This window comes from Diorhabda sublineata, chromosome 7, assembly GCF_026230105.1.
Source record: "Diorhabda sublineata isolate icDioSubl1.1 chromosome 7, icDioSubl1.1, whole genome shotgun sequence".
Lineage (NCBI taxonomy): Eukaryota > Metazoa > Arthropoda > Insecta > Coleoptera > Chrysomelidae > Diorhabda > Diorhabda sublineata.
In genome coordinates, this window is record NC_079480.1 from 27,351,177 (window position 1) to 27,364,577 (window position 13,401).

General features: G+C 33.1%; 1 protein-coding gene across 2 annotated transcripts in view; it reads right to left on the minus strand.

Annotated features, from left to right (window-relative positions):
• LOC130446476 (uncharacterized) overlaps positions 1-13,401 on the minus strand; it is a 123,187-nt gene that overhangs the window by 16,131 nt on the left and 93,655 nt on the right. For both annotated transcript variants that reach the window (XM_056782752.1, XM_056782753.1), the window contains exon 4: positions 10,325-10,458. In XM_056782752.1, coding sequence (XP_056638730.1) covers positions 10,325-10,458 — 134 coding nt within the window. The remainder of the gene's footprint in view (positions 1-10,324; positions 10,459-13,401) is intronic.

Below are 13,401 nucleotides of genomic sequence, written 5' to 3' on the forward strand. Positions count from 1 at the left end.
GTTCTTCGGCGTCTGTTTTGCTTGTACTAAATTTTTTTGATGATGGTTGTTTTGAGCTTCTATATTCTGTTGCTTTCCTATTTTTAACCACAAATGCTTTGCCATTCGTGGCCATTTTCTATTTCTCCTATTCACTTACTTCCAAGATGTTTCTTTGTAAAACTTATGTACTTCTTTTTCTAACTTCTCTTTGCTACTTTCTTCATGTAGCTACTCATTCTTATCTTGTTGTTCTGTGAAATTTCCTTACTTTGCTTGTTATTCTACTGTGCCACTTGTTCTAGGATTCCTTGTTAAACGGCTTCTACTTCTGTCTATGTTCGAGAACAGCGTGAGAATTTGAGACTGGATTTATTCAATTAATGGAAACATGAAGGTGTCTTCTCCTAAAATGAGAGACGTTGTTTGAAAAAATGGCCATCTCACAAAGTGATTACGAATATATTCGTATTTTTGTACGCCAGTTCGTTCTGCTCACAAATCCTAAGCTAATTCTATAACTGACAAAGGCATTTGTGAGATTCAAAATTAAATTGATTGAGAACAGTTTGTAACTACATGAAGCTCATTCAAGTCCAGGATTTTCGTGCAATTTACAATTTTCAATATTTCATCTCGAACCGAATCGACAGGGAATTACTGGCGGCATAGAACAGTAAATAAACGGTCGGAGCTTATCGAAATGTATGTTTTTTCAAACACTTTTCGACTTTAACCCATCTGTCACTAACCAAATCTTATCTAGTGACAAATTTTAGGCTCCGGAAATATTCTGATTTTGAGCAAACCATATAGTATTTTGGAACAAAATCGATGAAATTATCGAATCATTTTCATCTTGAGGTGGTAGATATTTGAATAGAGTGTTGTCATAAAGTAACGTAATGTTTCCCGTATCCGTTAAGCACATCTCACCGACTGCAGACAATACTCTACCACATACCATAAATTAAATATAAAAACTAATGATACATTAAACTGTCCCACACAGATCAATTCTCAAAGCTACCAATCTGACCCAGAAAATATAATTCTCTATAATATATGCATTGTCTTTTATTGCTTTCACTTGCCTCTTTGTAACTTTTCATCTTCGATTTTGCCTCACATATGTCAAAGTCTGAATATAATGCGATAATTCGATTAAAATATTTGATTATCCTGATTAGATTACAAGGAATTCATCAATTCCTTTTTGTATCCATGAGAGTAAGAAACATAGAGTCAGTGGGTGAATTACGTAAGCGCGCAGTCCCAAACTGTCAATATCGAGATACAACCATCAACCAATCTATACTATTAAAGACGGGCTGGAAATAGCTGATTGAACTGAAAGGCAAATAATGAAATACAGTTAGAGAAAAACAAAATAAATCAAAGTTTGAAAAACAAGCCAACACTCTTCTAGAACATGATAATGGAAAGAGAAGTTCTATTCAGTGGTTGACTGATTCTACTACTGAAAATTGCAGAATGGCAGAATTAATGTATGTCAAATCAATTTTCATCGCTATATCGCACTAATCAAAATAATGCATTATGGGCTCGGGTACTTACGAAAAAAAAAAAAAAGGTTTTTGGTGACAAAATTAGTAGTAGGAAAAAACAACATCATCGTGTTCTAGGAGTTAAATAAAAGTTATGAGCACAACATTTTTTGTCAATGCGTTATTTTTTAAACAATAAAAACACAAAAAAATCGGTACAAATTTTGTTTTTTGCGTTTTGCGCTGAACCTATGCAAGACTCTTCTTTGCTATTACGGGCAATATTGTAGAGAATTGAGAAATCTTCAAAATAAGCTTTTATAAATTAAATTTCGATAATTTTTTTCTCAGATAATTTAACCGAAAAGTGAAAATTTTTAAATTGTTTATAATTTGTTCAATTTTGAATATAAAGGTTTCTTAATATACTTAATCAATGCTCTAAATATGGGCCCTGTGGCCTAAATAGTTTTTGCAAAATGGCAATTAAACCATGGGAGGCCCCTTTTTTGAAGGGACCATTCATGCTTACCGGATGGTCCTATCATCATTTGGAAAGAAGAAGAGTTGAACTAAAAATCCTTCATCTCAGTTTTTTGAATATTTTTTTGACCTCAAAAAGTGTTTAAAACAAAAATTTATTAACAATTTATTGTTTTTTAAACATTGCATGAAAATATCGTAATACCAATGTCATATTCGGAAAGCTGGAAGTTTAATTTGGGGCGAAGCTAGACATTTTTTTTTTAAATTCGCATAGACAAAAAATGTTGAATTTTATGCACAAAACTTTTATTTTACCCCTAGAACACGATGGGGTTGTTTTTTTCTACTATTAATTTTGTCACGTAATTTCGTGAATACCCTTTCATAATATTAACTTATTGGATTTTCCGATAGTATTCAATTGACAAAAGTAAGAACTATCATAACTTGTCGATATTATGTTATTAAACTATATAGTATGTGTGTTTTATATAAATGTACTATCAAATATGACACTTAAGTAAATTCTTGACATTAGGAAACATCACATTTTTATAATCTTCATACATGAATTACCGAAAGCAGTTATCTAAAAACTTTTGTGTTCCAAAAAATAATTTATTAATTACTGTAAAGACTGACAATAATTTCATGATTTGAACTGACGATTAACCTATTATTTTTGTTCAATAATATTCCAAGATTCATTGAAAACAATATTATTAAAGACGCAGATATTTGAAATAAGTCCATTTTCTGGCTAAATATTATTTTGAACTTCTTCTAATGTTAATTTCATTTGAAACTGTAATATCTACATGTATGCAAGGGGCTTGGCTCAGAATATTTTTCTGCAATTTTCCTCTGATTCTCTAATGAACCCTCAACGTAACCTTACCGTTTCGCTATCTAAAGACATTCATAGTAATTAATTCTGACTTGTTTTTACTTGAAAAATCATTGTTTGCTTCCCTAGTTACAATACTTCTAGCATCATTTGATTTCATATCAATATTTTTATTGCAATTGACAATATTATAAAAGCGCAGAATCAGATGAAAATCATACTTAAACACGTTATGAAAAGAGCGTTATTATTCGACGTAATTTGCAAATTTCGCTGGCGCTCGTTTTGGCAAATATCACCTCTTATCATAACTACTTACGTAAATAAATACTTTGAAACTTTGAATCTACATATATCATAAAATGAAATATTGCAGATGATTTTCTCTTAAATGATACAATGAAAGTTTATGAAGTGATAAGTGAATACTTTTGTTGAGAAAACTGAACGGAAATATTTCCATAATTCGGAAGAATATTAGTTGCTGTCTCAAGAACTTGACTTCTATTTTTATGAATAAATAGATGTTTGAAATATATCAGTATCAGACATGCTAAAACAACATCGGTAATTGGGTTCTTCTGTCGAGCGATACGCCTTCTAGCTTTATTATTTAGAATTCATTTAAACATTGATTTATATTGATTCAAAATGGCGTCTTTACGAAAATACTATTGGGACTCCTGAGACGCTCATTGTGCCTCCTGCTCGGCTAAGCCATATACCCTGGTGCCAACCGTGTACCAGATAGCTCCACCATTCAGTATTGCGGTTTTGGAGTCTCGCATGCGCGCTATTTTTAACATTCAATTCGCGTCATTTGGTCACTGTGAGAAGAGGTTCAACTAGAGAAATGTATATCCAGGCAAGGATCTTAAGCTCTATATACACCCGAAGATTCTTCTGTATGCCCAGAGCACGCAGGTAGCTTTGTTCTGGTTTCCACGTGGTCATACCAGCGATTTTGTATCCAACGTGACCGCTAGAGACTTTATCGTTCTGAAGTATACAATAGTCACGTCTATTATTTTTCTAATTTCAGACGTGTCAATATTTGGTTAAAATGAGGATTTCGACCTTTTTTGAGTTGATCTTCAGCTATTTATATTACTGTTATACATCCCGCAAGGATCTACATTGTTGTGTGCCTCGTTAGTATTACGAGGAAATTAAAAAATTCTTAGCCTACTATAGAACCAAACAAAATTATCCTTTTAATTGGATACATTCATTATAGCGAACCTGCAACGTCTCTAGACCTTTAAAAAAAATGTTTATTTTTGCTTTGCAAACCAGACTTCCACAGCTTTTATTACTTCCTCATTGGAAGAAAATTTAGGACCTTTTAAACTTTTTTTCAGTTGAGAAAAGAGTGATCTCCAGTTATTGTTCTACCCTTATTACTTTAAAACTTTTCGAGCAGAATTTTGTACACGAAACTTCTTAGGTCTTGAAGAACCAGAGTGTCGCCATTCCATCCATTGTTGCTTTGTTGCTGGATCATAGAAATGTACCCAAGTCTCATCCATAGTAACAATTCGGTTTAAGAAGTCTACATCGATTTCATATCGAGCACAGATCGAACGCTATGCTTTTACCCTTGCACGCTTTTGATTTGATTCAAACATTTGAGGATCCGTTTTGCAGCAATTTTTCTCATGCCCAAATTGACGTGAACTATATGATGAGCGCGTTCCTATGAAATATTCAGTGCTTCAGATATCCGTTTCAGCCCGATTCGATGGTCTGATAAAATCATGTCATGAACTGCAACGATATTTTCGGAGACTGACACAGAAACTGGCCTTCCCGATCGGTCATCATCTTCAACGAAAAATTTACCTCTTTTGAAGTTTGCAGTCCAGTTTTTCACGCTTGCATACAAAGGACATTGATCACCAAGGGTATTAAGCATTTCTTCGTAAATCTGCTCACCTCTAAAACTTTTTAAATACAGGTACCAGATAATGGCTCGATACTCCAATTTTTCGATTTTCACAATTTTCTTTTTATTTATTGCATAACTCTGATTTACTTGTCTGACGTCAAACTTTACACTGACACTTCTAATAAGTTATTGTTCGTTGCTATGATAACGCAATACTTTGTTTATGCACACCCCCTCCATTTTTTTCTGCTAAGATTCCTTTTTTAATGCTTACTTTATTATTGAGTATTGTGAAATGCGGCTCTCAATTCTCTTGACTTGTTCTTTTAAATTTACTCCTAGATCTTGGCTTTTGTATACATTCTTGCAGTAGACTTTCTAGACGACTCTAATGTCTGTTACTCCTTCCGTTATGAAAATTATGGGTTTGCCACTTCTTGCTCTTTCAAGATTTAATTTTGTTTGAGTAAGAGAGTTTCATCACGAGTTTTTATTTCCCTAATTTGAACATTTCCTTCCCAACTATCTTTTTGTTTGTATGATTACCGTAATATTTTTTCTAATGTAGTAAAAGAGTCCCATCCATTTTTCTGTTAAGAGCAGAAAACGCAAATAACGTAAATTAACAAAACTCATTAAGTTTTTGGCAATATGCTAATATACAATAAAACATGTTGAATGCACTCATCGGGACCATATTCCAACGATGTTGTTGAATGTGTTCGACGATATATGTAGTTTAGTCGTCATGAATATGCATGTGTGTGATTTGCATACAACCGAAAACATTTTACCATTTTTCAACAAACTAGACTCCAACTTTTTTGAACAATATTATAGGCACGAATTTTTAAATAACAATGGATGAATATAATGAGTTCATATTGTAACACACCGGACTCACTTTTTTATTCACATATATCAGAGATTTCAGAAAAATTGAGTTTCGTAACTTCCCAAATCGTCTTCAAGTTTCTGTCATCTCCTATCGTGCACTGCTTCCATCTTTTAAATATTCTCGATGCTTGAAAACATTCCAAAATACTTGATAACTACCAAATCACATAGACAAATGCCCTTTTATAGAAAAGAAGAATCTCTCTCATTTAAACAATATATTTGGCCTCGTTAAACTGCCTTAGTATTAATAATTTTAGTATCACTGTACACCAAGAACAGGATTCCATATACTTGTTGATTTCATCCACTCCTGTCTTGAACCCATTGTTTCCACTGTCTATCAGCACCAAATAATCACGATGTCCCCAACCGTAAATTGAATGAGCTCATTTGGAGTCAAAAAATGAATCCAGAATCCTGAATACAGAATCCATTTAGACTTTATTCGAATGAATAATAGGAACTTTCCAGGTACCTGGTCTAAAGATATACTCTAAAAGCTTGAACATGTACGAGAAGTCCACTGTGGCCTTTTCGAGACCGATAGATCTCTCTGGTTGTACTTGTTAAATCATAAATTCCTAACATTATCTTAAACTCTGTGTACTGAAAGATAACGATTAGTCTTCTTTTGAGATCTTCTTTTGAATCTTCGATTGAATCCAGTAGCATGTTGATTGGGCTTCCATGGAGCTGAACATTAAGTCCACTGTAACTTCATTTCAATACCGAAGAGTATATCCGTGGGTATTCCTCTTTACCAACACCTCTAACCGTATATTGACCGACCTGCATCTCAAATTCAGAATCCACTAATACTTTAATTCACTACAAACTATAAACTTAGTTATCTGGTATATGGAAGATATATACTCAGAGTTCGAACACATACACGGTAATATCATTTTACCTTACATGAACATCCGCAGCTATCTGCCTAAAAAACCTCTTCAACTGTAACTTCACCGGGCTTATCCATACTAGAACTTTGGGTATCTGTCAAAAATACATCGTCATAACCGATACTCGGAGAGCTCTCGTCGCTTTTGTTATCCCTGGAAGTGACATAATAGTTTATCTAATCTAAAATTTTGGAACTGTCTCCTTCTCTTGATATTAGAAGTAGCCACTATCCGCAATGGATGTCGCGTCTTTTTTATTGCGACTGTTTTTTTTGGACACGTCGTCGCTCATTCTACACAATTTTACAAGTCATACACACTTTTATCCTTTCATAAGATCGTGTTCAACGCTCTCTTCATCGGTAATAGTTTAGAAGAACTTCTATCGACTGGAGCTCAACAAAACCAGTATTCTCCTCTCTAATATAATGACATTGCGCTCTTTGAATTCAGTTCTCTCCTGAACTCAACTGTGAACAAACTGTTTTGTTAAGAATCATTGTCTCTTCTTGAAAATAACGCCACACGTTGCAGTAATTTTTTTCTCTGTCGTTCGGGGCCTATTTTATAATCAAAACGATTTATTCTCAATTATCATTATTATTCCTTCTCCTTCTTTTCCTTTTTTGCACAATAGCTATAACTCCTGTTCCTTCTTAGAGATATTTTCTCATCCTGGCTTTAGTTTGTCACTTCACCTCTTTGGCGGTCGATCTCCACTCCGTGTTCCAATTGGAGATTTATTCTTTGCTATTTTTACCAGTGTATCGTGTGTCATTCGACTTCGATGGAATTTTGAAGTGAACAGTAACCTTTCTCTCCACAATATCATTCTCGTAGCATCAAATTTCTTTCAAGTCAGATATTTAGAATCAAATCATTCGTTTAATATGCTTATAACATTTTGTTACAAATTCAAACAATATCATTGATGTTATCATCTTGCAAACTTTTTCTTATAGTATTATGAATCACCAAGTCGTTTATTGCAATTGAGTCTGAAATTTATATAAAAATACCAAATTACTACGTTAACCGCATAAATATTTTATTGTTCTTTACGTATATTAAAAGTCTAAATGCGCTCGTGTATAAATGAATTGGATCCAGAGCAGTAGCTCGCGAATAACTTAAGTATGCACATGTTAAATATTTTTTTATTTGCCTTGCGAACGAAATAAAGCGTAATTTATTGTTATGGCGTGAAGAGCAATAATTATGATTTATGTTTGTTTCAGAAAGAAATTGTGAATTCATGCATTCATTTGATTACGCAGAATATTAGACTACCAAACATTGGATGGATCCAATAAGGAGAAACAGTTCAAACGATTGATAACGAGAATTCTTTGATGTTTAGTTTGTGAAGTTTGTAAATAATAATATGTCAATTGAAGAAAAATAATGGAAACACAATTCACAATGGAAATTATGAAAAGACACTCGACTGACGAGTAAATTATTAATTAGAGCCAAAATTACAATTGATGAATTGTTCTATTTCTGATTGACGATACTCTCTCTCTTCAATACTAATTTACGTATTCCTTCTTCATTTACCGCCTGGTCAGATCTCAGTATGTCATTCTTTCTCCTTCTAGGTTTTCCTATATTTCTATCATCTCAAAGTGGTTTATCGTTACCAAATTTCGTAAAAAGCACTAGAACTTCTGCTTATCTAATGTTCGTGATTACTGAATAATTTTTGCAATGTTTGCTGGATCCCTAAACTAGTTTTAAGCTTACCGAATTCAACATTCTAATCCTTTTCTATCATATTGACCACATAGTTGTACCAAATACTGAAGAGTACTGAAATTCTTGGCTCATCTGTTTTCCAAAGAGATTTGTGTGTAGTTCAGCCATAAACGGTCATAGGCAATTGCCTATAGTTTTGGTCCATACATATTTGCGTTAATTGTAGATATTATAATTTTATATCAGCCCTAAAATTATGAGAATTCAGTACCGTAAAACTTCACAAATTTGCACAGAGGTAGCAACTTTGCTCAGACGCAAGGTCGTGAGCTATATTTTTTATATAACTTTGGCAACACTGTGAATGTGTCTGATCGCGAATGCTTCTAAGCGAGCTACTTCCGTGTTCAGTACTGTTTCTAATGTGTAAGGCTGCTTTTAGGAATCAGGAAATTGATGTTGATTTTTAGCGGTTTTTAATATAAAAAGCTAAGGTCTGCTGTGAGTTTTTTATTCAAGTTACTTTAACAAATTTTCGGTGGGTTTTTTCATTATAAATTAATTAATGTTTGTTTAGGATACTTTCTTTACCTAGGATGGTAATAATGATCATATTATAGTAATGATTGAAGTTCTAAAAACACTTGTTTAATATTTCTTGCAGCATATATGGCACGTGGTGACAAAGGAAAGTTAGGGAAGGCGTCATTACTATATTACATAAAACAAAAACTGTTACAAGCTGTTTTTGCTGTGAAGACTGGAGCTATGAGGTCCGGTCCAGGGAAGCCTAATATCAATTTACCATTTCTTGCAAAACCCTTCTAAACAAGATTGAACAAAAATACCTTTTGACTTAAAAACACTACCAAAATTTAAAACGCTCCAAGTCCGAAAAGTCTGAAGAAGAAATAGAAGATTATTTCAATCGCCTTGAATTACACTAGATGAAGTTAATCCTTAATATATAATTTACTACGATAAAACAAACTTAAGACAATGTTGACACTTGGATATGCATTTTTCGTAGAGGAAATAAATATCCTGAGAGGTATATGAATTCAACCAAAAGTGCCGTTTCTCTTATGTTTGCTGCAACAGCTACCGGTAAAATTTAACTTTTACGTTTTGTATAAGTCTTTACGATAGATGAGTATCTGGAGGACTACCACAAACACTTTACAGTAGAAACAAAGGTGGTTTGACTCAGGCACTTTCGAAGACTGGTTCCTGAAAATAATTATCACTTGGGCTGAAGAAGAAAATATTTGTCCAAAAGTGGTTATTGGAGACAATCTATCTCCACACATAAATGATGTTATTCTGACGAACATTATCCAGTCATTGGTTGTGAGTTTTTTCAGACCAGTGAACCAAGCTTGGTGGTCCTTATTGACAGATATAAAATTTGAATAGCTGACAATTGTGTTGAGAAAAGCACTCTCCTACTGCTCAATTGTGTAATAACTCACAAATAGGTGCAGCTAATAAAAACGTGTTAATGTTAGTTTAATTTTTTTCTTGATAAATCGTTTGTTATTATGTGTACATGTTTTGAAAGAAAATAAGTTTCAAACAATGGGTGAAAAATTAACGTCCCGATCTTTATCAAAATATTTTATCAAAGATCTAAACGTCAACTTCCACCTGTTTCCTAAAATAAATTTTCCATTAAGATACTTTGATAAAGACCGAAATAAGAAGAAACATCAAGTTTTCACCTGTTTTGGAATATAATTTTCAATCAGAAGAGATCTGAAATCAAGATGAATTAACAACATATGAAATTTGAGAAATTTGTTATTTTATTTATTTAATTTATTACATTCAATTTGAATCAGTATTTGATAAGAGGGTGACGCTGATTTCCCTTACCGTACAACAGGCTTCACTTACACGGGCCTATATATTCATTTATGCTTGAATTTCCATCATAATATTTATTAGGTATGAAAATCATGATTGTTAGAATAATACCCTCGATTCGATTTGAAATCCATCGATCGAAAATAAATTTCAAACTCCCTTTACACTGACATGTTGTGGATCTTAAATATTACAAGCGATATCCCATAGGACATGAAAAAGTTTGAGACAAGTGGAAAACATTACTCACCTCTATATTGTTTAAAATGAAGGTAAGTTTTGAAGCGGGTCTGGATGATGGCGACGTGCAGCTGGCACTTAATACATCACCAATATCGTAAAAACTTTTATCCGTGCTAAGACTTGGAGAATTGGTCGGTAATACTGTAACGAAATTTATAATTCATTAGATACATGTGGAAGTTTATACGTCTGTGTTATTTTTAGCAGCGTGTCTAAGATTATAAAAGTTGTAAGCTTGTATTGTATATTACATTTTAGTTCAAGTGGTAAATTTTTGTGGGATGCTAGAAATTTCACTTCCTCATAATTATAAAGTCTCAAGCAATTTGACATTTTCCACGGCGAGTATTTCGGGAATTATATCCGCACTAACCGCAGAATAGACAGAATGTTACTAGAATACATACGTGGAACGTGTAATCAATATATTGATACTTCCATAGCTTATGATAATGATAGAAACGGTAAAATATGCGCAATCATCAGAAAGGAAATAAGATTTACTAATTCATTGCGAATGAAAACTCCTCCTTTTGATTTTGGGCGTCGATTCAAATATCAGAAATACCATGGAAAAGAACAAATCAATTTTAAAACGTTTCGAAGGGAAATCCCGAGAAGCATTTATAAAAACCAAACATATGAGCTTTGGAAGACTGAAAGTGTTCGAAGAATCCAAAACGAATAACTTATTAAACAGCTATAAATAGAGAACTTGGTCGGCAAGAAGTTGCTATCGAACTGCAGACCCAGAAGGAGAGAGAATATCCATAGATACCTGATACTCTTGAAATTTGGAATTGGAGAGTAGATGTATGTATATAGATGGTGACAGTTGGTGTTTGTAGGAGAAAAACGTTGAAAATTGGTGAAGCTATGAATGATTTGACTTATAAACAGATAAGTTTCTCAAAATTGAGAATATATTATATAGTTTAGAACAACAATTCTGTAAACAATTAACCATAGCACATATATTTGAAACGAATATATAATATAGCAAGGATGTTAATAGTTATTTAGACACTTATTTAACTGTCATTAGTGAATTTTTGTTACTCTCGAAAATCGTTAAAATGGCTCGTTCTCAATTTAATAACGAAGATTATGTAAATTTGCTTTTGATACATGGTGAATGTGACAAAGTTGTTACAAGAATATGTTCTTTATTTGCTGCTATTTACATAATCTTCGTTATTAACATCGACAGTTGTTAGTGTCATTTATCACCAAGCCCACTAAAAGTATATATAGAAAATTATAACTTGTTTAAAAAATACAATAATAATTTGAAACCTCAAATATCTTGGAAACGACTAAAGGTTGGAATAGGATTAGTAAATACAATTCATTTGATTTTTTTAACAGATCTTAAGAAGATAAAGAAAAATACTTTTTTATTTCTTTGTGCTTGTATCAACGGGTCAAAATAAAATTTAGGCCACACCTGTATCTCTAAAAATTAACAGGAAACATTTAATATCTGGATAATGGTAAGGTTTAGATATAGGAAAGTAAAGGAGTAAAATAGAAAAAAACCGGGTGATTCTATTTGAAAAAATAAAGAAATTTGATATTTATGAACTTGAGCTTTGAACACTTTTTATAGACACCCTGTATAAAATGAAAAATTTTTCAACATAGATTCTGGTCTCATCTGAGAATAGAATAGATCTCAACGTCCAATTTAGATTATCCTGTGCAAACTGCAGGCGTGCTCGCCGATGAGCTGGAGTTTTGGATGAATCTCAGGTGTTATAGAGATCAAATTATTTTCCCGCAGTCTTCGTCTTACACTGACTAATAGTCACTCCTCGCACCTCACGGAGTTGTCGTTGCACTTGAACGACATTAACGTGATAATTCCTTAATGTTGTTGACACAATAAAGCGGTCATCAAGAGTGGTTGTTAATCGCTTTCTGCCTGTTCCAGGTTGCCTATGGAAGGATCCAGTCTCCTAAATGACAAAGTGCATTTTCGATTAAAGCAATAACTTGCTTTTTAACTAAGCTTTTTATGGTTAAAGTAACACACTTGCACATTATAGAGATTATGAGCAACAAATAAGATGCAAATTTCCGTTACAGACTCGATAATTTTAACATGTCTACAAATTTGTTGTTTTCGTTAAACCGCAACATTAACATGTTTTATTTGTTCACATATGTTTGTTAGCATATTAAATTGTTTCCCAAACAATATATTTTTTCTTCAGATCTGATAAAGAATTGAAAATTAAAATATACTTAAAGTCAAAAGAAATCTAGGTTTTAGCATGGTTTCTGTTCGCAGATAGTAGTCGTGGATGGCTTTAAGTTCACATTAAGTCTCCGAAGATGATAACTTGGTTATGAAAACCTTTAATTTGAATATCGTCAACGGTTTGAGAAATTCCAACTTAGTTACCTACATGTAATCCTCCTGTTTCTTCTGGAGTCACCACAGCTTGATGTGCATCACTTTATCATCAATAAAAATGACCTGACAACCTATAGCGACATGAATATTTTGCCAGTATATTGGTAATCACTTGATCCTTATATATTATTACATCCACTACCATGAACTCTACTTGTACTTACGGATGAATTTCTTGGTTTGACCATTGATTCAAGAGCTTCAATTGATTATTCCATATTCGTTCTTGTCTACTCTCTTCAAACAATCTATATGCGAAGATAACTATTTTTTGTTGCCTATGCGCAAGTGTCAATATTACTCTCCTTAAAAGTGGCCTGGATTTCAAATTGGTATCAGGAATTCTTATTCTTTTTATTAAGATCGATATAGAAAAACACTTCTAGCATTAGAATGCTTCCATTCTACAGATATTACGAGAATATCTGCGTGTAGTAAGTCCTAGGTAAACCGTATGTTCTCCAGGCGACAGTCCCAGGAACCTGGGATTGAGCATCATCATAGTGACCCCATTAGATAATTTCAGTCAATTTGTAATACAAGTCTTTGTTGAGCCCACTTCGAGTTATCCACTAGCCAGAGAAGACTATCAGATCGTCAATTTTCTTCTTATCTTCATAGAAATTCAGCAAATTCTTCAAAAGCGTAGCTTACCTTCTACATAT